General features: G+C 36.1%; 1 protein-coding gene across 3 annotated transcripts in view; it reads left to right on the top strand.

The window, feature by feature from the left end:
* WDR72 (WD repeat domain 72) overlaps positions 1-27,990 on the top strand; it is a 123,291-nt gene that overhangs the window by 1,586 nt on the left and 93,715 nt on the right. For 2 of the 3 annotated variants that reach the window (XM_074601416.1, XM_074601413.1), the window contains exons 1-12: positions 8,057-8,651; positions 9,753-9,859; positions 12,856-12,934; positions 15,883-16,057; positions 16,619-16,695; positions 18,481-18,600; positions 20,363-20,508; positions 20,872-20,968; positions 23,956-24,097; positions 24,593-24,835; positions 25,372-25,592; positions 26,965-27,160. In XM_074601416.1, coding sequence (XP_074457517.1) covers positions 8,469-8,651; positions 9,753-9,859; positions 12,856-12,934; positions 15,883-16,057; positions 16,619-16,695; positions 18,481-18,600; positions 20,363-20,508; positions 20,872-20,968; positions 23,956-24,097; positions 24,593-24,835; positions 25,372-25,592; positions 26,965-27,160 — 1,786 coding nt within the window. In that variant the 5' untranslated portion in view covers positions 8,057-8,468. Of the gene's footprint in view, positions 1-8,056; positions 8,652-9,752; positions 9,860-12,855; positions 12,935-15,882; positions 16,058-16,618; positions 16,696-18,480; positions 18,601-20,362; positions 20,509-20,871; positions 20,969-23,955; positions 24,098-24,592; positions 24,836-25,371; positions 25,593-26,964; positions 27,161-27,990 lie in introns of those variants that run through there. The other variant, XM_074601415.1, reaches the window with a different exon arrangement.

Genomic DNA, 27,990 nt, shown 5'->3' with positions numbered 1-27,990 from the left:
GTAAGTTTGGTTTTTTTTAGGTTTCATGTGTCTTGACCTTGCCAGATTTTATATCCTTTGTGTTAAAGCAACGTAAACAAGAATGAATTCTCTAGGCTTAATTATGGCTAGTTCATTACAGAATATGTGATATTTCATAGAAATTAAAGTGGATCAAAGCTCCTGTAGATTACATGTGACTTTTGCTTGCATCTATGGGAAGTCTTGACACAGACTTAAAGTTTATTACTCTCTACGCTTTCCAAGTTATGTAGGCCATAAACTTGGAGTTGACACCATCCTGGTAGACCCTTTGATTCATGTGGGATTATGTTGGGATCATTGACTCTTTAAAGGACATAAATGTCTCTCTGCTCATAAGAGAATTTATAATTAAGAAAATGTAGGGACCTGTCTCTTTACTACCATAAGGAAGCAGCACTTTCTCATGTGGAAAACTGTTACTTTCAATAAAGGTAGGCGTAACTTAATATATATAAAACTAGGGTTAAAACCTCTCCTTAAGTAAGAAAGATGCAATTTTGTAGAAATCAAAGCTTACATTCTGCAGAAACTGATGTCCCTTTTCTGTCATGGGTGCTTTCCTCTAAGAATTGATGAGTGAATGTCCTGGAACCTGGTTGAAACTCTGCTTCAGCAAAGCATCTCACCATTTGAATATAAGTAACTCCACTGAACATGACTTAAGTAATACTATTTGTATGCTGAAGGCTTTGGAGGTGGCAAATAATTCGCATATATGTAGTTCTGTATAGTGCTTAAGCAACATTTCATTTCCTGTAGATAACTATTCTGGTAGTTGATAGGACATTCAGACACTGTATTTCAGACAGTAAAAACGAATGTGGTTGTTTTTCTTTAAAGACATCTTTTATGGCTCCAAACACACTTGTATAGTGTATTTCTTTTTCAAATAAACTTTGTATATATACCACATCCTTGATATATGTGACTTAAAGCCAAATTAGCTAGCTCACGTGTATTAATTGTTGTCTGACATGCTTAAACAGCTATTATATCATTGGTTGTTGTTGAAGCCTTTAATAACACTGAAAGAAAGTGGGAATTTGTATTTTTACAGGCATTTTTAGTTTTTCTACTTAGCAAAAGAGCATCTTGTGACACTTTTCTAGCAAGCTTAAAATAATGTAACGGTTTATGAGGTAAAATAGTAACTTCAAGGAGGTGAAGATTATTCTACTGTACCTTATGACAGTGTGTAAAGCACAAGTGTTCTGAGTTGTTGTTTTCACTGCCCCATTTTCCAGCTTAGGTGCAACATAAACTATTTTAATTAATACTGTGTCACCAAAAGGTTTTGAGATGGCCAATTGAATTCTGCCAAGATAGAGTCTTTTGATGAAAACATATCTTTATTGATTGTAGAAGAAGAAAATCATTCTTAAAATGAAATCCAGAGAAAAATCATATCCCTCAGAGAAAATTTCTGAGTGGCAGGCTGAGATTAACATCATAAAATTGAATTTGTGCTGCAAACCTTTGATGTAATCAGCAGCTGGGAGATGGTGTTGCCCTTACTGTGCTCCTTCTGATTGTGGTGAATTATTGTGTGGAATGAAATAAGTGTTTCTTGTGTCACTCGTTCAAGAAATACAAACAAGGTATTACTAGGTGGTTCTTGCTAGTTAAAATGGGTTGTATTGATTCCTGGTCCCAGACTCTTGCTCCCTTGGACTGCAAAAGCAGTATGTTCACACCCCAGGGGAGATCTGGGTGTCACTCAACAGTGACTTCTCCAGCAGATTAGGGTGTAGCCCTGACAGGTCTCAAGGGAAGTCCCATTAAATCTTAAACTGGAAGTGCAGTGGCAGGCAGGGTCTCCAGGATGGAGCTGCAAAAAGCAAAGTAGAGGAAAAGGTGTTGAATTACTGAGGGTTTTGGTAGAATATATTAAAACATGAGGAAGTGGGGCATTGGATAGAAATGTCACTTACTGGAGTATTTTACTTGTTGCATGCTATCTCATTAGATGTATTAAGTAAAATATCTGAAATACAGAAATATTTTTGCTGCTGCACCTCCAGAGAGCAGACTCCACATCTTAAAGGAGTGTGCTGTGCTAAATACAAACCAGTTTTTAATTGTCTTTAAAAATATTTTGATAAATTATTATTTTACTTTTTGCTATTTATTAATTCAAATCTCTTTTTGTTACCTTTGTCTTGTCTTGCTGTTTTTAGTGTCATTTCTTTGGCTGTCATTCCCTTTTCACTTATCTAGCCTCATATATGTTCTTTTTTCCTTTCCTCATTGCACACCCTGCCTTCTCCCCTGTAGCCTCTGTATCTCCATTCTATTTCCATTTCTCTGTTAAGCATCTTTCTCAGCATTGTATTTCTCTTTTCTAATTTATTCCATTGCTAGCACCTGCACAAATGCGTGTGTACCCTGCTGCTTCACAAATTAAAAGTATTGTTAAACTGTATTTTCAGATTCATGGACACAATAGGCTTCTGAATAGCAACTTATATAAATAGTAAATCTGAGCAGTGTCATGAACATCAGTGTGGTACATCTGCAGGCTTACAAAGAGCACTGTGTCACTTCTGTGTCTTTAGATTTTGTGCTTTGGATACTTCTATTGAGTATTTTGTAAATGCAATATATTTTTATTATTTATGCCTCTTAGATGGACTTGCTACGTATTGTGGACAGTGGACTTTTTAGTTTGGGAAAGATTATATCTTTGCTGATCACCAGAGATAATATACAACATCCTTAAGGAGATTGCAACATTTACATCATAAAGTAAATTGAGAAAGCTGTGAAAGAAATATAGAATGGATTGGTAGACTGCAAGTCAAAGCTATTTTTAAGGAAAGTAATTAGCTTTTTACTAATAGTACAAAAGTATTGGTAAATTTTATTTTTTTGTATAGACAGTAAGAGAGAATATGTCAGATAAAGCTAAATAGACAGCAATAGGAGAATGAGATAGTTTAGGAACCACAAACCTTAGGAATTTGTCATGAAAGCCTACCAGGCTCTGCCTAAAATTTATTTCCTAACAGTTTACTTCAATGATGAATCTAAAGGGGGCGTGGTGGGAATTTATATTATTTTACTTGTCCATCAAGAATATTGAAGTCCGAGCAAATAGAATTTTGCTAGACTGATAAAATGTATGCTGCTCTTATAAAATTGTCAATAATTGTTTTTAATCATTTTGGCCGATCTCTTCTGTTTTATTTGAGGGTTTTTTTTTCCAAATATTTGTATTTTTAATAGAATAAATCAGTTAAATGCTGCCAATCCCTTAATATATTCAGGACTGCAAGCTAATCTCTGCATCTTTTTTGTGCTCTTAATGATTGCTACACATTTAACTGGACTTTGAAACAACTGATCTTGGATTGATAGTTTAGGATGCATGTGAAACATGAAATAAGTATGAATATAAATTCAGAAAAGGTATTTTGGCAGGTTGACTGTTACCTGTAAAGTGATCTTTTGTTGCCCAAAATCTTTTCTCTTTCTATAAATAAGCTGTAAGGCTTTTGTTATGGGCTGTAGCTATGATAAGGAGGTTTCTGTTGCAACATGTGTTATATTATGTGAACTGTTTGAGATTAGGTCACTGGGAAGTTCAGTTCCTGGTCTAAGGACCTTCATTCATCAGAGAACTGATGAATTCTGAATGTATTTAAATATCAGGGTATGTATTTTCTTTATAAAGAACTGTGATTCTTATAACTGTAGTTAATAGTTTAGTATTGATCAGGATGTCTCATGCTAGAAAGCTTCCTTTAAGTAAACTCTGCATGTAAACACAAGACCAATAGGGAATGTGAGCCACAGACTTCAGTGGGGGCAAAAGAAAACCCAAATTTTTCACTTCAGATCACCGTGAGCACATATACATGCATGCTCCTAAGGAACTCTTCCATTCTAACCCGTATGTTCCCAAACAACCTGCTTTAGGATTATAATTTTTATCTTGAGAAAATGTGCCTGAGGTTAAATAGCGGCAGTGATTGGACGGTCTGAGATGGGCCTAATAGAGAAGCTAGCAAACCTTTTTTTTTTTAAGGTCAGTAGGGGAGGCAGAGTCAAGATATGCTTACTATACTGGAATTAGGGCTCTATGGGGAAAGCATATGTTGAGTTATGATGGCACTGTTTCTTTATGGTATAATCTGACCTTTTTCACTCTATTCAGTTCATGACCAGTCCCAGTCAAAAAAAACACGAGTGATGCGGGAAAGGCCTTGCATTAATATGTGCTTAAAGGTGTTCAAGGTCAGGTCTCTGGCCCCTTAAAACTTTTGACTAGACTTTTAAATACCTCACAGCTCTGTAGAATAAGAAGTGGTGTACTCTGCTTTTCAAATTAAAATTTAATGCTGTACAAATGGTCCAAAGTTGCTAAAGTAGTACAGCCAAAGTCCTTGAAGGTGTGCAAATTGGGATAATTTTCCAAGTTAACAGAGGTTTGTGGTGCATTTTCAGTGTGAAAAGTATTATAGAACTAGAGACAGGATGGTAGAGATTCGGTAAGTTAGTGGTGGGATAAACTGGTATGGTTTTAACTAAGAACAGGGAAATTTTTGTTACAGTCATGAGGGAGTTCTTTTTGACAATGTGATCGTAAGGGCAGGACAAGCAAATACGTTTATTAGGTTGTAAGCAGAGAGAAATGGGGAGTAGGACTGAGGAACTTGATTTAAAGTTGAATTATGGGTTAATACTGCTAATCAGACATGCTTGAGTGGGCAGAGCTGGAGGAATTTGACACGTGCTGATAAGCTACATGCAGCTCAGATATGCCTTGAGCAATATTTGACTTTGTGGAAACAGTTCTTTTTTTAAAGGAACAGTCTGATAAATATCTGTTGATTTTATTAAAATAAAAGTATGCTCTAGGTGCCACCAGCAGCACTAAATAACTTTGATAAAGATAAATAGACAAAATGTGGATATGTGCATGCGAGTATGCAGTATTTCTGGGAAGTCATGTATTCCTAGAAGCAAAGACTTCATCCAAAATACTTACCTTGTGTGTCAAAATATCTTAATCCAAAGAAAAGTTAAACAAGAAGCGAAAGAAAAAAGTCAAGGACTTTTCTATTGACATGGAAGTTCGTATACCTTCTGTTTTCTGTTTCTCTTATGATTCAGTCATAATATAAAGGAAAAAGTCCAAAATGTTCTTGTAACATTTCAGTCTAAATTAATTCTCTTCTATAACCAATGTTTTGCCTGTAGTAGTAGCTGTTTATTAATTCATGACACTCATAGAGATCTAAAACAAATGTGTGCAAATAGATCAGCTATATATTAGCAAATTCTAGCAATTTGTTTCATTTTTGACTTCTGATGATCCTCTGAGTTCTCTATTACTCATAACTTGCTCAGCAGTAGGTCTTCTGCTAAGAATATTGATCTTTATTCTATGCTTCTTTTACAAGAAGATGTAATTTATGACTTCATATTCAATGCAGGACAAACCTGAATTCTGCTGCCTTATGGTGTTTTATGCTAATTGAACAATCCCATGGCACAAGTGCAAATGACTACATGATATGCAAGAAAATGCATTTTAAAGACTCAGGATTTGGCTTATCAAACTGTTAACTTGGCAGCCACCGTTGTATAAGCCCTATGAAAATGGTGAGTTTTCTTTGCTTAACTGTTACCTGAAAACATATTATTAGAGTCTATCTAGAACAACTTTCATTTCAGGGCATGAACTGGAAGAGAAAACGACTTCAGTGTTCACCAATAAGCATAATACTTCATGTGACTAGAGGCTTAAAAAAGTTTTAGAAAAGTCAAATTCTAAAGCTGAGATCAATAATATCTCTCAGTATTTTGTGATGTGCCCACAGAGAGCTTTAAAATTAAACTAAATGTGATTTAGCCTAATAAACTCTTGACCTCAATTAATTTACTCTTAGATTTCTCTTCTTCTGCTGTTGATGTTCTGGCTGAGGTTGTATGGCAGGACCTTGATAGTCTGCCATACCAGCCTTTTCAGCCCTTTTTCTCAGTAGCTGAGCCCTTCATCTCATCTTGTCAGGAAGCAAGACCATCTGTCTTATCTGTGTCCCTGCTTTCAGCTGCTACTGTGCTGGATTTAGCAAGAGTTTGTATTACCGTTTCTCTAAACATAGCTTCAAAGGCTGCTTCTGTGCTCTGTTTCTGTCCTGTGGTCTCTTCTGAATTATCACAGGAACTGCTTTTCATGTCACTTTGCATCACTCCTGTGTTACTACCTTTGACTGGCTGTTACCTGCTGCCATGCATTTTGTTCTACCCAGTTTCTGTCTCTCTTCCCAAGGTTTCAGCTTCAATGTCATGTCTTTTGGTTGACCTCTCCCAACTGCACTGTTCTAGTGCCTTATTACTGGCACCTGTTTCATTTTAAATATCTTTGCTAAGGATGTCCTGAGGGCTCTGTTGTCTATCCTTTCTTCAGGACAAATAGGAGCACACCTCCAAAAGGTGAATTTTGCTTAGTGGCTGCAAAGTGGCTTCTCTGAAGTATCTTTTCAACGGTACTATTGCTGTTTGGATAAAATGTAGGTGACATACAGTATTTTGAAAAGAATAACTAAAATATTTGTTTATTCACATGGTACCAGATAATGGTGCATCTGAAGAGCTTAAAATCTGTTTCTTGTTCACTCATGCTTGGGAATAACATGTTGATGTATACAAACATTCTTGATATTGGTCAATATCTGTCAGTTATCTGAGCATCACCTGCATACTGGTAGTAGTCAAAACTGCCCTCAGTAAAGTTTAAGGGAATTTCAGTTCCAGTTTTCAGAGGAGTCACTTCACAAGCACAAGTCAACTTCATACCCTTTGCATCTCTGACAGCAGTTAGAAGCAGGTGACAACAATCTTCTGGCATCTTCTCCAGAAAGCTGAAAAGGAAGAGAGGTAAACAGAGATGCTTCAGAAGCAGCTGTACAGGTGTTCTAGAAAAATGAAGGAGAGAAGAACCATCATAGGATACAGGGAAGGAGTGCTGGAGACTGCTGTATACTGAAGTTAATAGTTTGGGAGTTTTGATAGAGCTGACTTGTATATATGGGGATTGTTTGCATTTGGACTATGGTGGACATTGACAGCTTAGTGTAGGGCTCTTTCATATGAGGACACTGATGCTAAAGATGTTGCTCATCTGTGTCTGTTTTTAACAATCAACTGTGTCATGTAAGTTGAACCAGAGGAGACATACTTGTTGGGTGTGTTACTAGGTCCCCTGAAAAGTCTTAACAATAAGATATATATGAAATTTTTTAAGTGAGTTGATTAGTTAAGTGCCAAATTACTTATAATTAGGTAGTTGCTGGTTTTTCAATTTGAAGGTGTTGTTGGGAATATTCTAGAAATATGTTAGATGCTTGCAAACATGGGAACTTGAACAGCAAACAATGTGACAGAAGACTTTTGAGGCAACTGAGAAAGTTTTCTTAAAGTTTTTATTTGAAGCAAAACAAGTATAGAATTCAGCTAGCAAGCAGAGGTGGCTTTAAAAGGAGCAGGCATCAAATTTCAAAACAAGTGAAGTTAGACTTTTTTAGTAAGGAGGACTTCAGGATATTTTGTAAGTACTGGTGTTTGAACAGACACCAAAATAGTTTTCTGGAAATGCAGTTGTTGAGAATCTATATTGAATTAATTAATGGCCAGTAGTCATTTCAGACAATTCCATTAAATCAATTTTTCTCAGTAGTGACTAAAATCTATTATATTACAAATTTTTTTGGAAAAGGGACTCACGAGTTGAGCAGCAGACAGAATGTGTTCGTTCTCTCTGTTTCCCAGCTTGCAACTCTGCCTCCACCTTTCTTTTGGGTCTTATCTCTAGGAGAAGCCACTAAATGGTTGAGGATATAGTGCTTTGGTCCTGCGCCTCATTTTTATCTTCATCCCTGACCCACTGCCCTTACAGCTCTATTATCTCTTTCTCTTGCCTTAGCCTCCTAGGAACCACAGGCTCTTCATTGACATCCTGCTCCCGTGCCATCTTCATGCTCCAGCAGTTAGCTGCTGAGGATGAGCAGCATGGCTGGTTGGAGGGAATAGGGGAGGCAACCAAAATTAGGAAGAAGACAGTGACATGGGCTCATTGGAACTAAGCCAGGTTGTGTGGGGCAGCACATAACTCTTGTTGCTGATATTTCAATATTGTGATAGTACTGGTCCCTGCTAACTCTGGTCTTGTTTGATGCTGCCTAGACTTAAAATAGGGACACATCATTGTCTGGCTATATATTTAAGCTATTAGTGGATAACTATGTTAATGAAAGTGTTAGTGTGATGTTGGCAACAACTAGAAAATGTTTCAATGCCTCATCAACTATTTTGCAGCAGTATTTTGTAGCTCCTCTTTTCAGACGTTGATTAAATTTCCTTTAAGGTTTTTTTGTTCAGGGTTTTTTGTTTTTTTGGTTTTTGGTTTTTTTTTACATTTCATGTTACTTTGAACTGTAATGACTTTTTTCTGTTTTCAGGTGCTGACTATGAAGGTATCAGCACAGGCTGTGGCAGTGTGGGGGAAAATAGCTCCCTCTCACAGCATCACTGCTATTATGATTACAGATGACCAGCAGACTATAGTTACGGGAAGTCAAGAAGGACAAATATGCCTCTGGGATCTTTCATCAGAATTAAAGGTTTGTGTCCGTTGTGCTACCGTGTGCCAAACAGGCAGACTGGAGTTTTATCTTTTATTATTAACAATGGTATCATCCAGACTTGCATTTACTTAGATTAAGTTTTAAAGATAGGGTGATATTTGTTATAGGAAACTCATGAAGAGAAAGTGTTGAAATGACTATATGAACAACCAGTTATTTGCAGACTTTAGAAAAATTTTTTTCATAGATTATCATGACCTGTGCATTATAATTTGATATTGTGTCTTGTGAGTAATGACAAGTAAACATACACAATTATCATGATTCCTATTTTGTAAAGTCTTTTTTCTTTTTTCTTTTTTTTTAATCAATTGCTGAGCGTGGCCTGTCATTTAAGGAAAAAAGATCTATTTATCAAACCAAAGCGCTCTACCAGGTTAACAATGGAAACACTTGTAGGAAAATGGGAGGAGTAAGATGAAATATATATTTTTGGTATAATTAAGCTGCAAGCCTCCTGGCATATATTTGCTATTGCTTTGACTATTTTGTATTTATTTTGCTGAGAATGAAACAGAATCAAAGCAGTTCAAATTTTTTATTCTGCATTCCTAGAACTATAGTTCTGTTCTTTTCGGATTTGACTGCCCCATTCGTGCTCAAATATAGCTTGAAACTTTAGTGTGCACTTTTATGGGGCTACCATTTTCCATTAAGATTTTTGCATGCAGTGAAGCTAATCAAAGGGATTACTTAAACACATTGTATGAAACACACGATTAAGAGCTTTGCTGTATTAATTCCCTACTTCACTCTGCCACTTCTGCTTCATGCTGTAGAGTGAAGGCCAGAGATATTCTGCACATTGCATGTTTTATAATGTTTGGCATTCCATAAATTCTTCAGAAGGTGCAGTTTTTAGACTACAGTGAATATAAAGAGTGCAGTTTATGCAAACTGCATAATCCATCCACATCTTTATACATTCCAGAAACATGACTGAAGAACATAGAATATAAAGCATAATGACAATTACTCCTTAATAATATCTACAAGTAGTATTCTCTAGCTTTTAGATCTCCTTAGTTCATACTGAAAATATTATGTTTTAGTTAAACCATTGTGTTATTCTCCTAGATTTCATCTAAAGAAATTCTCTTTGGCCATACCGCTTCTGTAACTTGCTTGGCAAAAGCAAGAGAGTTTGAGAAACAGCCATATGTAGTAAGTGCTACTGAAAATGGGTAGGTAACTGAATATTCAATTATTCATTTCTTAAATCATGAAATGTATGGCAGGTGTAGGTCAGATCCTGCTTTTGGCAGTAGGTTTTTAATCCACTCCTATGACATGAAAAGGACAGCAGCTACTTAGGATAATGACTGTATTGCTTATATACAGCAGTTTAACTAAGAGCTCATCTCTTGGACAACAGAAGGGTTTGGCAGATTTGGATATCCAGTTAGTAGTCAGGAGAATGAATTGTTCAGAGGGTCAGGTAGGCCCCATTCAAAGGGAGAATTGGAGGGAATCAGCAGGTTCAGAAGCATTTTAATATCATGGTGCTTTTTTTCTATTCCTTCCTGAGCTCAGTCTTGAGAATTGAATCAGTACAAGAGGCTAATGCACTCTGATCCCACTTATGGTTGCTCAGTGAGTAGGTATGGAAGCACAAAAAAGACTGCCCTTGAAAAAGAGACATATATGTTCCTCGTTTGAATCTGACTTGCCCTTTTGGAATATATCCTTCTAGATGCTCCTGATCTTGCAGCTTTCTCTTATGTGTTTGTTGTGACAGGCCCATCACTTGAGTCAAACTAATTTCTGTGGTTCTGCTAGGTTAGCATTCAAGATTTTTTTTTTTCTATTTCATAATCTTTTCAGGTGGGGTCTGAAGCCCACCTATTCAGGATTTCAGTTGCTGAAAGTAGTTAGGGCTAGCTTCTTACTTCCTTAAGGACTTTCCTTAAACAATTTTGTCTTGCTGCTTAATGATACTCTCCTCTCATTTTGGGTTCATCTTTTCCAATTAGCAGGACAGCTCTGTTAAAACCTCTTACCATGAAGAGTTCCTGTCAGTTGCCCTTCTTCATGCTACACCTTCCAGCACCTTAAGGCTACTACTTTCTCACTGAGGAGCTTGTTTATCCTTTCGAGCTGCTAGGATTTCTGTCTGATTCTCTCAATCATGAGTATACCAGAAGGAGGTAACTTGAACACGCTGGTTCAGGCTTCTTAATCTTCAAAGGTTAGGCTGCCACACTGGACAGATAGTGGTAAACAGTTGTGGTTGTTACGTGCAGAAAGGAAGGTGAGGAGGCTACAGAAGTAGTTTTGTATTGGCCTCCTACAATTCTACTCAAGGGTTCAGGGGTGAACTATTTTTCATCATCATTCTGAAGTTCTGTTAGTGCAGTACTGTTTCCAGATCATACTGGGAGAAAAGATACTGTGTTTCCAAAAAGCTGGATTGAAAAGCATTAAGAAACAAATGAGGTTTTTGCTACAGATACACCATAGAGAGTTCACATCCTAAATGTTCTGCCTCTCGAGGGATCATCGAACTTGTTTGGAATGTGTATAGGTAGGACTGAATAGTCTTCTGGCCCCTTTAAATGTTCACTTTTATCAAATTACTGCTGACTTCTCATCTGTATTACATAAGGGCAAAGCATCCATCACTGATCCCTGGAAGGCTGCAACATGAAGTTGAGATAATTACAAATAGGAAGCCTCATCTTCAGGAGATGCAGGGTTTGTCGAACTGCATTTTCTGTCTTGTGAATCATTCACTTCTGCCTCTTTCAAGCTTCCATCTCCTTGTATTGAGGGTGGAGGAAATAGTATGGAAGATGATACTCGCCCCCCATCCCGCTTCAGAATCTCTTAAGTGTTTGTATAACTGACTTATCCCAGAAAGATGAGTATTGAACAGTATTTTTGTACTTCTAATATGGAAATCTATAATCCATAATGATTCTTAAGTTCTCACTGATGTTCTGTGCATGTATATAGCATATGCTGTAGGACAGGTTTATCAACATGTGGTATCAGTCACTCCTTGTTAGTACAGACAGTAATTTAAGTGCGACATGCAGAAGACGAAGTTATATTCTCATTTGTGCATGCTTGTATGTATGAGATTTGCTGCTTTAGCTGTGTTATTGTAGTTGTCATTCTGATATAAACAAGGAGAAATTTACTACCTCAAAATGTTTAATAAACAGCATGAGCATTCTGTTTAAGATAGGACTCTTGGGCTACCAACTCTGATGCTACACTACAGATGTATAGATTTCAGTGCTCTTGCTCAGCTGAAATATATAAATAATATTTTTAGATTATCATAAAATGTGAAAGTGTGTACATTAAAATGTAAATCACTAAGTACTATTTCTGATATAATAAATTATTTTTCCCATTGTGTTCTTATACAGAAAATGTCTTAGAACGTAATTTCAGAAAATGTAAAATTATTGTTTCAACTGTGGAAATAATGCTTGCTGTTTAAATAAAATCTAAAAGCATCAAAGTTTAACATTCAATTGCTGAGTTATGACAACATACCTCATACAATCTCATTTACAACATTTCATTTGGTTATTTGTGTTGTACTCTAGTCCCATAGCATGTTGAATAATGTCTAGATGAGGAAGACTGGCTAACACGTCTTTCTCAAACATTCATTCCGCTTGTAATTAGGTGTAGCTAGAATGTTGCGCAGATTTAGGTTGTCAAGAGGCGAGTGCTGTATCAAGAAGAGATTTCAGGAATAGCCTCATGGTGGCACTGTTTCTTCTTAACAGAAGTTGCCGTTCCTCTCAAGAACTAAGTCTGATGCGGCAGAAGATGCATTGTGTTTTTCAAAACGTGTGGTTTAAGTTCAGTGAAATGAATCATTTTCAGGAGGATGTAGTTCCAACGACAGATAGTTACAGTGACGCGTTGACGAGCTGTAATGGCAGTATACCTACAATTTGTTGTAGACCAGAGTTGGCCTTAAAGTCAGGTTTGCTGCAAGGCAGCAGGGTGTAATTACCAAAACAAAAAGAAACAGATACTGTATGTCATCCCCTGCTAATGACCGCAACATTTTCTTACCCAGTAATTTGTAACAAAAAGCCACATAAACGACCAGACTGCACTTAAGTACAGCACTAAAGAAAAACTTGGTGGCACAAAATTATTCCAGCCAATTGAGTGGAAATGACAGAGAATAATATGAAGTTATCTTTGGCAGGGAGATGTGTGTTTGGAATGTCACTAGTGGACAGTGCATTGAGAACGCAAAGCTTCCTTATAGGCATACAGCAATCTATGTAAGTATAGCAACTTTTCATGGACTATCTCTGTTTGTTAGAAGTTTTGCTTTATTAACATGATCTTCTTGAGAAGCATACAATTTTAAATGTGTAGCTCATAACAAACTTAACAGGAGGAAAAAACCCTGTTGCAATATATGTATCTTGATATCTGTTATCTTTCCTTTTCTGATTTCCTTCTAAGAAAAGAACTGAGACTCTTAAGTTCCTCTGAACTCCTTATTCAAATCAAACTGATTCTTTTTAAGCTGCAGATGTCTGGAATGCAGTATCAATTAATTTATTCTAAAATTTGGGCACCAGGTAGCAAAGTGAAACCTGTCTTAATCTTTACTCTTGTCCTGTGTTAAAATCGCGTGGAAACTTCAAGTTTGATGTTGGCTTTTTGATGACATATTTCAGAAGTACAAGCAATCTAGCCAAATATTGTGAGACAGTCTGATGAAGATCTTAGTTTTAAACATTTGAAAGGTTTTGATGCCTAACTGCTGACCTCCAAAAGACTGCCCTGCCACACTTCCAAAAATACACTTTCTTTCATTGCAGAACTCAGGACAGTTTGCTTACTTTCAGAGGCTTTAAATATTACTTCAGATAATTTCAGGTGTCTGCTTTGAACTTTATCTAAACGTTGGAGTGTGAGGGTATGTTTGAAATACATATGTGTATATGATTGAGGAGCTCAGCATCTATGGATTTGATTCAGAGGGATGGCTTATTTCTGGATATATTAGTAGAAGAGCTCAGGGCTCCTAGGTTAATTAAAATGGTGTTTTTCTTCAGTGAGGAAGTATGGGGTGGAACTAAGCCTCCAAATGATGGGAGTCTGATACCTCATGTGACTCAAACTATGGCCAAATTCAGAATCCAGAAGAAACACTGTTTTTCATGATACTGTTTAGGTTGACATGATGAATTCACACACAGCTGTTAATGATAAAGGGAAGAGAAAAAGCTTGGGTAAATTACTAAATAAAAATTATAGAAGAATAATTTCGTAATAATCTATGCTTTTACATATATATGTGCGTGTATAAAAGCATAGATTGTTAAGAAGTCATTTTATAATTTTTATTTGTGTATATGTTTTAAACATATACACATATGTTTTTACATTTCTGTGTATATACACACAATACAATGCCTCAATTATAATAGAGGTGTGGTATGGTCTGCTTTGTGATATTGCTTAATTAGATTTTAATGGTTAAAACTAGGGAGGAGTTCTGCAGAGAAGTAGACAGATCTGTATTGTAAAGATTTTTGTGGAGATCAGAGGCAAAATCTTTATTCTTATACTTCAAGTAGGAGAAGTAAATACTTCTCCTACTTGTTATTCTCCTCTATTAGGAGAAGTAAGCCAAGTCTAATTTTGACTAGATAATGTTTTTTGTTCTACAACTTGGGCAGGATGGCTAAAGGAAAATAGGAACATCTAACAGGAAAACTTTCTTAGGAAAAAGACTAGATGTCGCTAGAAGGTGAAAAATATTCTTAAAATGCAACCTTCAGATATTTATGATAAACTGATATTTTTTTTTGAGGGTTTTTTTTGGGGGTGGCTTTTTTTTTATTGAGATGGTTTTTTGTTTTGTGGTAGGTGGTGATGGTGTTCTGTGGGGAATGACTGCTTGTGGCATAATAGGACCTGAGAGGTTATAATTTCCTGCAGAATGTTATTGTCGTGGAGGTTTAGCGCACGCTGATTTTGATAACATCCAATTTAAAATTGTTGCTTTATTTTTAGTTAATGTTTTAGCAGGTTTTAATTAAACTACTAACCTATGTGGTTTAGTAGGTTCCTTTTGTTCAGCTTAGATGATTCAGCTATAAATGGCAGATGTCAAGCAGTGCAAACTGAATATTTGCCATTTGAAATGAAGTTTAACACCAGGGTCAACTCTTAACCATTTGTGGATCTTAACCAGTGTGGGATTTTCTCAGAGGACTGACTGTACAAATCTTCCAGTTCAAGCCTAATTTAAGACTAACAATAATTACAAACGGTTCCTACTGCTAAGCATTTCTGCCTCTGATCATTCGTAACATCTGTGGTAATACTTATCCTATTCCCAGTTATTGATGCTTCTTTTGTTTTCAGACTTCAATTAGTTAACTGATCGACCAAGAATTATTATCTAAGCAAAACTGACTGTAGAGAGAAGTTGTGGTAAATGAGGCACAATTTTGTGGTTCTGCCTGATATTTTCCTCTGACTACATGATTGTTCCCTTTACTTTAAGGCTACTATTTACTTGTAGATTCCATTTGAGGTGGCTGCTTATACATTTATAGAAATTATGTGTACAATTATTGACAGATATTACATAAAATGCAAATATCCTTGCATATATAAAACACCTAGCAAAAAAGAAATCTTTATAGTCACTCTGTACCTCTGTTGTCTCTGTTCTTAGTACTTTGCTATGTGTCTGTTTTTTCTTTTCCTTATGTGATTGTTGAGAAAGAGTGCATCTTCTGAACACTAGGGTATCTAGTATCATAATGAAGAATATCTCATGGAGTAGAAATTCTTCCTGAAAAAATAATGGAAAATTCGTCATGAATCTCTTATGTATTTCCATGAACTTTCTCAAATGTTTGGAGTGAGATGAGGTTTCTCAGAGAAACAAGTCCCAGACTGTTTAGGAATTTGTAATGAAAATTAACACCTTGGTTGCTTCCAAAAATCCTAATATTTAGGCATGGCAGATGCAGCTTTTGGTACGAAATGCCTCTTGCTAAGCTGTATGCCTTTATTAAATTGTTATAAATGAATGTGAAGTGCTTGTCACTAGCAAAATTGTGTATGGTCTCATATATGCGTTAGATCTTTAGTAATGCTACAAGTGTTGATTACAATTCCAAGTATGACATGCTTAATGTGAAGAATATCCATGCACATTTGTGTAGCTCTGCTGACTCTCTTCTTTTTATTTCTACAGTATTACCATTGTTCGTTCCGAATGACAGGTGAAGGCTGGCTTCTTTGTTGTGGAGAATATCAAGATGTTCTTATTATTGATGCTAAGACTTTGGGTGTTCTTCACACTTTATCATCATCTCAGTCTTCTGATTGGATATATTGTATGTGTATTGTACACTCTGCAAGAATTCAAGGTATACATTGTAGGTGTATTTATGTAGGCCAATTAAATTGTGGTAAAATATTTCTGTATAGATAGTACAATCCTACTAGATTTAATGATCTAATTGTATTTTACAGAGCTGTTATGTACAAGATGTTAACGTTTCATTGACAGCACCTAAGAAGGTGTTTTTAATATTCCTAATGTTGGTCATGTTTCATTTATATGTTTCTTAAAGAGAAAAACAAGCAACCTCTGGACTGGATGTAAGCAGCTCTTTTCTTGGATACAAGTACAAAGTAATTTTGTAATATAAGGGAAAACAAGGTCATAAATCCACTATTCTCTGCCTTCTCCTGAAATATATCTCATTGGACAAAATGATTATTCACTATTCACTTGCATGTTTGGTATTTCTGTAGGCCAATTAGTTATTTTTGTGTAAATTTAATATTTTATCTAAACACTGTCCTGCAGAATACTGTTTTAGTGCTGTGTAGAACACCATTGTCAATGTCAAGGTTCTGTTTTGGTGTTAGGCACTGTTTGAACTTGGTTTCAAGTTGACTATCTCGCTGTTAACTTTTCACAGAAGACTCATTGGTTGCAGTGTCTGTAACTGGAGTTCTTAAGGTGTGGGACCTGTCTTCGTCTTTGAATAGCATACAGGTCAGTTTGTATGAGGTGTGAAACAGTGGTTTGAATGATAACATGAATGTAGTAATTTCTCAACTAAAGGATATGTTGAAGCATAATATGAATAAGTTAGAATTTTCTAGATATGTATTAAACAAAATAGATTAATTTTGTCACAAAATTCTGAAAACGCCCTCATATTGCTATTTAAAATTAGTTGGGCCATTGGACAGCTCTTGCCTTGACAACTGCAATGTCTTTTTCCCAGTCTTCATGTCCTTCTATATTCTATGATGGTGAAATTGTAATGCTTTCCTTCTGTCCTGGTAATGTCACTCCATTCTTTCAACCCCTTTACTCCTTCCTTTAAACTCAAAGCTCTTCAAAATCGGCCTTTGTACTCCCTCTTCACCCTTGTTATTTTCTTCAAAAATGGTCCTTTAGACTTTGTTTTCCTCTGTCTGCCTCCCACAAGAAAAGATTCTTGTGTCAAGTGCCCTATTTCTCCATCTTCAAACTTGCTTATTCTGTGCAGCTTTTCTGTGTTAATATTCTCAGCAGCTGTCACTTGACATGCACAAGTATTAGAATTGGAATACAACGTTTGGTGTTTGAATTAAAATCCAAGAGATAGATTCACAAAGGGACTTCGATATTACAGCTAAGTACTATGAATCATCAACAGAAATGGCAAAATGTCAACAGTCTTCTCTGAACGTCCGTAATACATTACTGCTTTACGCCACAAACTGCAAATTGTTAATGGGGAAGAATCAGGCCCTGCAGGAGAGAGTGTCAAGTTCGATACCATACCAGTGTTTTTGTGATATGTTTTTGGTTTATCAGCAATGTTTTGGGGTGGGGTGTCTTTTCAGCATTCCTAGTGCAAAAATATACTGTCATGCTATAGAAATTCTGGGGAATGTAACAACTGATTACAGACATCAGAGAAGCATATATGGTATGGTGCCACCCTTTTACTGCCTGTGGCCTGCTTTTGTGAAGGTAGCAGTGCAGAATTATTGACAACCCAGCTACTTTTTATGTTAAATAGTAGTATTTTAATAAATATCATTGGAATTAATTTGAGCTGCAAGGTGTAATGAGAGAATGGTTTGCAGTTTGATAGCTATGGTTCTATGACCAGCATAACCCTTCTTTGAGAGGCTTTGTTACTGGTGGTATCTTTCAAAATAGAAAACATCAGTTTTCAGTGATTTAATCAATTATTATATTGGAATTATTTTTATTAATTATTTTGAGCATGATGGCCTTGATAAGTCTGATATTAACACAAAAAGGGTGAAAATACAGATTAATTTTTTTAAACCTTCAATACACTCAGCAATACAAAGCTAAGAAAATTAATACTTTACCACTAATTTTTGGTGGTGTTAAGGTCAAAGAAGACAAATGACAACACCATAGTTCTCGGACTGTCCTGGTTGCGCCAAGAATGAGTGGCAAAGCAGAATATTCGTCAGCCGCTCTGAATCTGATACTGTCGGTTTATGGGTTGATGTAGCTATTTTTTTGACTGAAGAATATTTAGCAGATATTCATTACAGCAGATGCTATCTATGACCTGCCTTTAGTCCTTTTCCATATTCATTATCACTTCTTTAAGTGAGACCAAGGTCTGAGCCATGCTGAATGTCTTCTGTTTACATCATACTTGTGAACCCTGCTGTCTTCCTATCTTTGCGTTTTGGAAGTACATGTTAACAAAGCCAGTGTCAGTGGTTTGTTTCTATCCTAAAAATAAAAGCTCGGATATCTAAAATAAATCTTATGGCTCTTTTCCTCTGTGTTATAAAGGAGAGACAAAGCGTGTGTGAGAAGGAATCAAAATCTCTGGACTATAGAAATTGTCGGGCTGTACGGTTTTGTTCTTACACAGAAAGGCTCCTTCTAGTTGTGTCTTCCACATGCTGGCAGGTACATTATTGAGCATTATACTTGCTTTTTAATTTTTTTAATAATTTTGAAAAGCTAATGTGATTTTTGCATGAAGATTCTTGTTTTTCTCTTCAGCTTAAAGAAAAAGCATTCATTAATTGTCAGATATAACTGTGTGCCATATCCCTCCTCTGCTTATCTTAACTGCCTGGCTGAGATGAATTGTTTATTTTTTACTAATGTATTTCTACTTTTAAAATTTAACATGAAATTGGCTGGGTAGAAAGGGGATTACTTTAAGTATTAGTCAGTTTTAGAGCACTAGGGTGTATTATATTCCTTTCCACAGTGCATTTCAAAAGGAGACAAAGGTGCAGAAAACCAGTTTAAGTTCAGTTAAACTGAACTTTATTGTAAAAAATTCTGTATTTATTTTCCCCAGTATTATAAACGTTCTTCTTAAAATAATCCTGAGCTATGAGTGCAACATATGTACCTGATCCAAACACCACTGCTGTTGGCGGAGGAAGGCGGGGGGTGGAAATTTCACATACCCTACAACCGTATTATTCAAAGTTAACTTAGGTATATCCTTGAGTTTTCTTTTAGGCTATTTTAAAAAGTCTGTACAAAAGCATTTATAAAGAAATTCCATTTATAGAATAGGTAGGCTTTTAATGGAAAAGTCTGTGTAACATGAATTGTTTTCTGATAATTTCTGTGTTTTCCCACAAGAGGTGAACATTTCTTGTAATATCTCCATTATGCTTTTGAGTACTTATTTTACTGCTTATAGTAGTGTTAAATATGCATAAGTTATGTTAGATTTTTAACTTCTATGTTTCAATGAATATACAGCTTTAAAATAAAAGATGATATAATAATCTTAATGCTTAATTAAAAAGGTGTGTGATATATAACATAGAGATTCACATGTGTGTTTACAGTGGCTACTTAACCCCCTACTTTAGTAATGAAAATATAGAGCAAATGAGCTAGAAATAAGCTAATGAATAGAAATTAGCTACAGATAATTTGTAGAAATTCTCATTCTGGAATCTATTTCCTCATACTGCTGGAATATATTATAAAAATGTGGCTATGAATGTTCTCTCCATGAGGCCACTAGGAATGTGAACAAGCAGACAATATCCTAGGTTGCCGTAGTCATATCCCGTTTTGGCTTAAAATGGGAAGGTCAGAGGAAGCAAACAAGTCATATAATTTTGACTAGCTCTAGAAATGGGAGAGAAGAATTCTTGCAAGAAAAGGGGATTATATGTTCTTTGCTTTCAATTAATTTATGAAAAAGAAAAATCTCTACTACTCCCCAAAGAAAGATAAGAAGAATCTCCTTTAAGACGTGTGCTGTGATTATGCCAGCAGATCATCTTTTAAAGAATACAGACAGAAGCATTTATAGCTTTTATCAATCTTAAATGTCTTATTTATGTGCTAAATTCATTACCTACCTCTCTATAAGAAATTAATAGTCCAGCAAATATTAATTATGAATGCAAGGCAAAGCAAAGTAAATCCTATCCAAAAATCCCCTAATATAACAGAAGGCTATAATGCTGCTTTTTTTAATTGTCAGTTTCTTTTTCTTCAAAATGATATGGTTTGATTCTGACTTTGCAGTAGTTTGATAGTATGAAAACTGCTTTGGTTTTAAAAGAGGTAGTCAGACTACAGAGTCAAGCTAATGTTCTACTTATTGATCCATTGCCCCAAATGACCTTGAATTAAAATAAATGTTCCAATACTGTTTGTTTATATTTTATTGTTTTTCTGAGCTTAGGTCTATGATTATTGTGATTTCTCCTTGCTTTGTACTGAGTTCTGTAAAAGTGGTCATTGCTTTGCTGGTGGAGAAGTACTAGCAGCTTACAGACTTATCATCTGGACAGAAGATGGCCACAGTTACATCTACCAGCTGCTAAACAGGTGGGCTCAGATGGGAAATTCACACAAAAAGTTCAGGTACAAGATGAACTTTGGGAGGTTTATTATGGAAAATCTCTGCATGTTGCAAATGATCAAAAACCAGAACAAAACCACTTTGGCACTCAAAGGTTTACGCTGAGCTTGACAGCCCTCGGTCTTTGTTTGACACAGCAGGGGACACAGGAATAAGATTAGCCATGTAGAACTTGGGCAGCTGGTGCTGTGATTTCAAAAAGTCGCTTGTAATTACTTATTCGGTAACTTTTAATTGAACTTGTGAATCTTGGATGTTACTGTTCTGCTTTCTAGAAAATATGACTTTCAAAAGCTTTTCTTTTTTTTTTTTTCCTCCAAATTATGCAGTGGACTTTCTAAAAGCATATATCCTGCTGATGGGAAGGTGCTGAAAGAAACTGTTTATCCTCACTTACTCTGCTTTACTGGTGTGAAGGAAAATAAGGTAATTTCATAAAGGTTTACAGTGAACTTCAAAAGTTCATTTGTTATTTGTTTGTAATTATCCGAATAATCCCTAAAAAATTGTTGAATTCATCAGCAGATTTAATTGTTCTATGGAAACAATGAGTAAGACTTCTTCATTTTAAAATTTTTACTTAGAAACTTGGAGATGCTCATAGTATATTTTTGTCTTAAATTCTGGCAATATTTACTTATTTCACGGGGGGTGGGGGGGAATCCTGTGTTTTCAGCTGTAGATAGGCTAATTGTTGAAGTGATGATGGTTTTTTTTCTACTTTTGGCAAAAAGGAGGTCTTTTTTAAGTTGAAGTTAGTCTAGAATAGCTTTAGAAGCTTTTCATTTTATATCTGTAAAAAGAAAAAAAAAAAACAAACAAAAACAACCAACCCACAAGCAAAATGTAAGCAAGTTGCTTAGTTGTTTTATTAAGAAATAAATGCATGTTTCAGTGTAACTACATAAATAGGTTTTTCCCATGTGTATCCACCCTAAATTGATGGGGTTTGAATCTGTGACATTTTATCCAGAATACTGTTATCTTGAGCCTTCAGAGGCATAATCACATGCCTAACTTTCTTACACTGTGAGCAGACTGACAGTACCCACGGTGCATAAAATTATACACAAGTGACTCTCTTCAGAACCGTGGTCTCTGCTTGAAGAAGCCTCTGTGTTTAAGAAAAGAGGAATCTAAAAAAGTAGGTGATCTTTATGCTTCTGATTGAGAATTCACATTTAGCAGAGCATGTCACACCAATTTCAAATTTAGAAGTCACTGCTTAGACAAAGTAGCTCAAGTGGACTATGAAAACCTGCATCTTGACTCACTTTTGACTAGTGCTTTGTGTGACCACAAAGAAATAGGTGAGGAAAAAAAAGTTGACTTAAAAAGTAGAAAATTAATTAGAATTAGGAAGTAGTAAAAAGAAAAATAATCTGTGGCAGGGAGTTCTTACTTGGCAAAAGCTGAAGCAAAACAAATAACAGCTTTTTCTATGTAGCTTTTGTTCTGGTTTTGTTGCTGTTGTGTTGCTAATACTGTTTATGAAATAGCATTTGTTGGAAGGCATGTATTTAATTCATGCCTGCAGTTGCATTAGTTTATTTGATGTGTATTTGCAAGAGAACTCAAGCAGGTCTTTAAACAGTTTCTGAAGATATGCGAGAGACATATTTTTATTTGTACCTGACTACAAACACTGTCAAATATGTACCTATGTGAGGTTTTCTAGTGTTCTTTTTTCTTTCTGTTGACAACTACAGACTCTTAGAAAGTATTTTTATTGCATGCACTTGCAAAGCCTGACAGATTTAATTTTCAGTTGAAGGGCAATAGCACAAGCCATTCAGCTTTTCCCCCAAATGCTGTGATCTAAAATCAGATAGGATAACTGCTGAAGGATGCCAAAAGGTCACATATCGTGAGGGAAAAGAAATAACCAAAACACATGGCTTAGCAAATAGGGTACAGTGATGGTAGGAAGCTCGTATTTGTTTCCCCCCAATGTATGCTTTTTTGAAAATAATGTCCCCTGCCCTTTTCTAATATTTCTGCTCTAATATTTACCTCACTACTTGAATGATTTTTATAGCTGATTTGTGAGACAACAAAACTGCCTGTGTGATTATCCGTTTTGATTTCTATTCTTAGATTATAAAGTGAACCACATTACAGTACAGTTGCTTATTGTGGAATTTACTCCCAAATGTCAATGTTGTAAATAAAATATATCCAACATATGGGGATGTTATTAAAATATTTTGAAGGAGCAAACAGAGTCAAGTTGTGTCTACGCTACCTAAGTAAAGGTGATGGGTAGAACAAAACAGTTTGTGCTGATGATGTTTCACCCACACTATCTACAGTACAGGGTGTGCTTTTGGGGTTTTTTGGTGTGGGTTTTCTTTGTGTGTGTGCACTCCTGCACACCTCTCCCTGTTTACTTCCATGCAAAAAGAATCCTGGTTTGGTGCTCCAGGACAGCTCCACAACACAAACCTAAGTGTTCACTTCCGAAGTACACACCTGGTGAAAACTCAAACATATTAATGTAGACATACCTGGAGATTACTGATTTTCTTGACTTTTGTGAGGGTTTTGAGCCACTAGAAGCTTCCCCGTAGATACCTCACCTGTTTTTAATTGACACTTGGGAATGAAGCCTATGTAACAACTAAACAGGCTGTTCTTGGGAAGTCGCCAGTAGATTATCACGTAGTTTGGGTGTTACTGATGTAGTGATAGAGAATTATCTGTGGTGTTATACATGCAGACAAAGAAAACCTACAGACTTCTTGTCTTCATGGGAGAATAAAAACATGGTGTTTGTCTGAGATAAGTATACCACAGTAAGTTTTAGCATTGACTAAATGAAGCTAGGTAAATGTCAGCAAGTCTGTTTATCAATGATATTACACCTCTTTAATATCTAACTTTTTCCAGATGACTGAATGATGGTGTTATAGGCTATTACCTATCTGTGTAAAAGCATAATTCTTACCTTTCATTATTTGTAGTAATTTAAGCTTCATGATTGAAGCTTTACAGAATTTAGTTTGTTGTGAAGATTATAAATGTTTCATTGCACTTTTTTCAGCCTGATCTTGGTATTTATGCTGTCATTTTTTTATATGTTGGTGATACTGTTAATAGAGTCTCCATTTAGAGACAGTAAACCTAGGGAGTTCCCTCCCATTCCACTTTTCTATTTGGGCTGTAGGCTTAACCAAGGATACTGACAAAGCAGAGGTGATTTTTAAGGGGCTTGCGCCAGGCAGAGTAGACCTGGTCTGTGCAGAACTTAGTGGCAGGTGAGGGTTCAACCATTATTTGCCGTATATTTCCAGAGCTTTTGATGTTTAAAAAAAAAAAAACCAAACCAAAAACCTTTGAATTTGCAATTAATTATTACATTATTTTATCAGCTCTTTCGTATCAGAATATTGATTTATTTTTGTTTTTGGCAGAGTTTTCCTTTTGTCATGGGTTTTATGAATGAAAGAAAGGAGCCTTTCTACAAGGTTCTTTTTTCTGGTGAAGCTTCAGGAAGGATCACTTTGTGGCATGTTCCTGATGTCCCTGTGTCAACATTTGATGGTTCGCCAAAAGGTTTGGCAATTCTGTGCTCTTGATACCATCTTTTTAATTATGTCTTCAAGTCAATTTTCATGAAAACTTGAATTCTCATGAAAATACCTTCACACTAGAAAGTGATGCTCATTCATTGCATGATGATTGCCTGTATTTAGAAGGAGCAAGACACTAACAAAGTAACTGTCTAGAAATTATTCATGGAACTGAACAAATAAATGTTCCTATTTCTTTACCATCTGCCAATAAAAGCTTCTCTACCAAATGTCATGAAAATTTACTTGGTCCCGCTTATGGTTGTTCATAGGGAGGTATAAAAGAAAGGATTTAGTGAGATGTGATCTAGTGTTGGAATAGCAACTGCTGGCTTTCCATTGCTAGGCTGCAGAAAGGGTAAGTTAGGGGAAGTGATGAAGAGATAAAAATGTGTATTTTGCTTTGTGTGCGTTTTTATTTTGTTTTGAATAAAAAAAAAAATCTAAAAATTCTTGACTCTCTTCTCCCACCCCTTAGAGATCCCAATTACAGCAACATGGACTCTTCAAGATAATTTTGATAAATACCATTCAATGTCAGAGGGCATTATTGATCATCTTTGTTCATCTAAAGATGGAATCGAAAGTGCAGTTGTCAGTTCCTCTGTATACATACCCAGTCTTGATAAGCTCGTGTGTGGATGTGAAAATGGGAAAATTTTTGTAATGCTAGGTTTAAAAACGGCAAGAGCAAGACTTTTAGAGAACGTATCTTTGAAAGGTAAGTTTTGACAATTTTGTCCAAATTCATCTCAGTCAAGCACGAAAGACTGCATACTTCTGACATCCCCTCCAGCGATTCCTGTAAAAAGTCTCAGAAAAATAGGGGTGATGGCTAGGGATTGGATGAGGAAAATTAAAGATTATGATCTTTCTACTTCTCTAGCTGATCTGTCAGATCACATCTTAGTACTGCCAAGGTGCTTTGCACTGTTAGGAGTCCTGGAATGGCTGTGGGGATGGAGTCACCTGGAAGTGAGATATGGGATGTCACGATATGGGCAGTAGTCTTTTTTGTCATTTTCCCTCTAAAAGATCATTCTGTTGAAGTAATAAAAAAGGTACATCTCAGTAGACGAAGCTCAGAGTGCAAGCCTTTGTCATCCCTTTTAGGAACACATCCAAAATTCTTTGATCCCACGTAAAAGATTGTTGTATTTAGTCTTTTGAATCTCTTGACTTTTAGCAAATGTACTGTAAAATATGGAATGTCTATTCTTAAAGAACATGGATAATTTATGTACTATTTTGTTTCAGATAATCTACCTTATAAGGTTCTGAATGGTCATAGTAGCAGAGTCACTTGTTTACTTTATCCACATGATAAATCAGTAAGATTTGATCCAAGCTGGCTGTTATCAGGGGGCCAGGATTCTATCGTGATATGCTGGGATATATTTACTGGAGACATCTTACGCCAATTTAGTCTGCAGTCTGGCCCAGTGACAGAACTCTTGCGATCTCCAGAAAACTACAAAGTATGTAAAAGTATAATAAATGATGTCTCAAAAAAAAGAAAAGTATCTCTATATACATGTGTGTGTATATGTGTGTGTGTGTATATATATGTGAGAAAAAAACTATCTGGTAATACTTTTATCCTGCAGCACTTTATCCTTAATTTACATACATTTAACTGTTTTATTTGAAACTTTTTTACTTTCAGGGGGTTGATTTCTTGTTAGCTTGTAATTTCAGTGATAAAAAATGATCTTAAACCAGTGACATATTAAACTTAAGCTCTTAACATTCTATTCACCATTTTTAATATCATGGCTGTCAATCTAAATGTTAATCTGGTTATGTCCTAACTTCTAAAGTTAAAAAGTGTAATTAGTAAGGCTAGGGGTTTGACGATAGTAAGAAAATATTTGGACAAATAGTATTTTAATCTAAATTTGTATGCTTGATTTTGGTTCCTGATGCATCCTTGTGGTCCTTTGCCTGTATGCTTTTGTGTTTTGACATTTTGAACAATTTCATATGTTTTTAAGTGAATTTAGAACTAAAAATCTGGAATAAGATTGAATTTAAGTACTGAACACTCTATGAAATTTTGTTGAACATTCTGTCCCCATTGTATTCTGTGGGGCTAGGATTTAATCTTTTTCCTCTTAAAAAGCCTGTGAAGACATATTTTGATATTTATGGTTGACTCAGAGTTCACTTGTGTGCCACCAATAAGTAGTCCAAAAGATGTTTTGCAATGGCATAAATTCTTAATGCTTGTAAGGTGCTCTCTAGCCCTTTTTTCTGTAAAGTATGTGGTAGGATTTAATGTCTGTTTGGATTGTGTTTCAGTTCTCTTTACATGGTTTAATTTTTCCATAGAGTGAGCTCCTTCCTGTATCACCAAAGCTTACTTGCAGGAATGGAAAGTTTTGCAGAATCAGATCCATACAGTGTGAAATGAAATTGTAACATACCCAAGTTTTCGTTAGAAATACATTGCCTTTGGCTTTTGTGTCATAATACCTGATGTAATTTTATATCACACAAACAGCAGTTTGATTTAAGGTAATCTTTTACTAAATTCTCTTCTAGGACAACTGGTACTGTATATTTGGATATATAATCACTGCTTCGACAGGCAAAGTATTATGAATAAATGATATTTAAATTTTTTTTAATTGAAAAATCAGAGGAGATTATATATGTTCCTGTCAGAAGATCAATTGTACAGCTAGCCTGTTAAAAACAAGTTGGAGATGTAGGCTGAAATAAAACATTGTTTTCTAAAATGATTATGTTCTGGGAAAGTAATCACTGGACAACTCTTACCAGGCTTGTTAAAATGATGTGGTTATGACTATGGTTACAGTGTTGAAACCGAACTTTTCTGTTTTGCAGTTAAAAGATCACAGCATAGTGTGCTGTGTGTGCAGTGATCACTCAGTAGCAATCCTACACCTTCAGAAGAGAGTGTGTCTCTTACATGCCAGAAAGCATCTGTTTCCTGTGAAGAAGATAAAATTTGACCCTGTTGAAAATCTGCTAATTGTTGGGTGTGAAGATGATTCAGTTTATGTTTGGGAAATTGAAACAGGTAATAACACAGAGGGGGTTTTTTTGTTCATTTTCCTTAAGTTTTGTTTGTCTGTCATGTGGTGATATACAAATCTAACTTATGGAAGACCAAAGCAGAAATACTAACACATTGAATACATTAATTGGAGAATTTAAACTTTTATATAAACAAGCAAGAAATAAAACTTTCATACGGTTCAAGGTATGTCACTAGTAAAATACAATAGCTTAAGTGACATGGACAGTGGCATAGAGTGCACCCTCAGCAAGTTTGCTGACACCACCTAGCTGTGTGGGGCAGCTGATGCGCTGGAGGGAAGGGATGCCATCCAGAGGGACCTTGACAGGCTGGAGAGGTGGGCCCATGCAAACCTCATGAAGTTCGACAAGACCAAGTGCAAGGTCCTCCATCTGGGTCAGGGCAATCCCAAGCACCGATATAGGCTGGGCAGTGACTGGCTTGAGAGCAGCCATGAAGAAAAGGACTTGGGGGTGCTGGTAGACAACAGGCTCAACATGAGCCATCAGTGTGCACTAGCAGCCCAGAAAGCCAATCGTATCCTGGGCCGCATCAGAAGCGTGGCCAGCAGGTGAAAGGAGGTGATTCTCCCCCTCTACTCCACTCTAGTTGAGATTCCACCTGGAGTACTGCATCCGGTTCTGGAGCCCCTACTACAAGAGAGATACGGACGTGCTGGAATGTGTCCAGAGAAGGGTCACGAGGATGATCAGAGGGCTGGAGCACCTCTCCTATGAGGACAGACTGAGAGAGTTGGGGTGTTCAGTATAGAGGGAAGGCGGCTCCGAGGAGACCTTATAGTGGCCTACCAGTATCTTAAGGGGGCCTAC

The sequence above is a fragment of the Larus michahellis genome, chromosome 9, assembly GCF_964199755.1.
Source record: "Larus michahellis chromosome 9, bLarMic1.1, whole genome shotgun sequence".
Classification (NCBI taxonomy): Eukaryota; Metazoa; Chordata; class Aves; order Charadriiformes; family Laridae; genus Larus; species Larus michahellis.
This window is presented reverse-complemented; position numbering and strand designations above follow the sequence as displayed.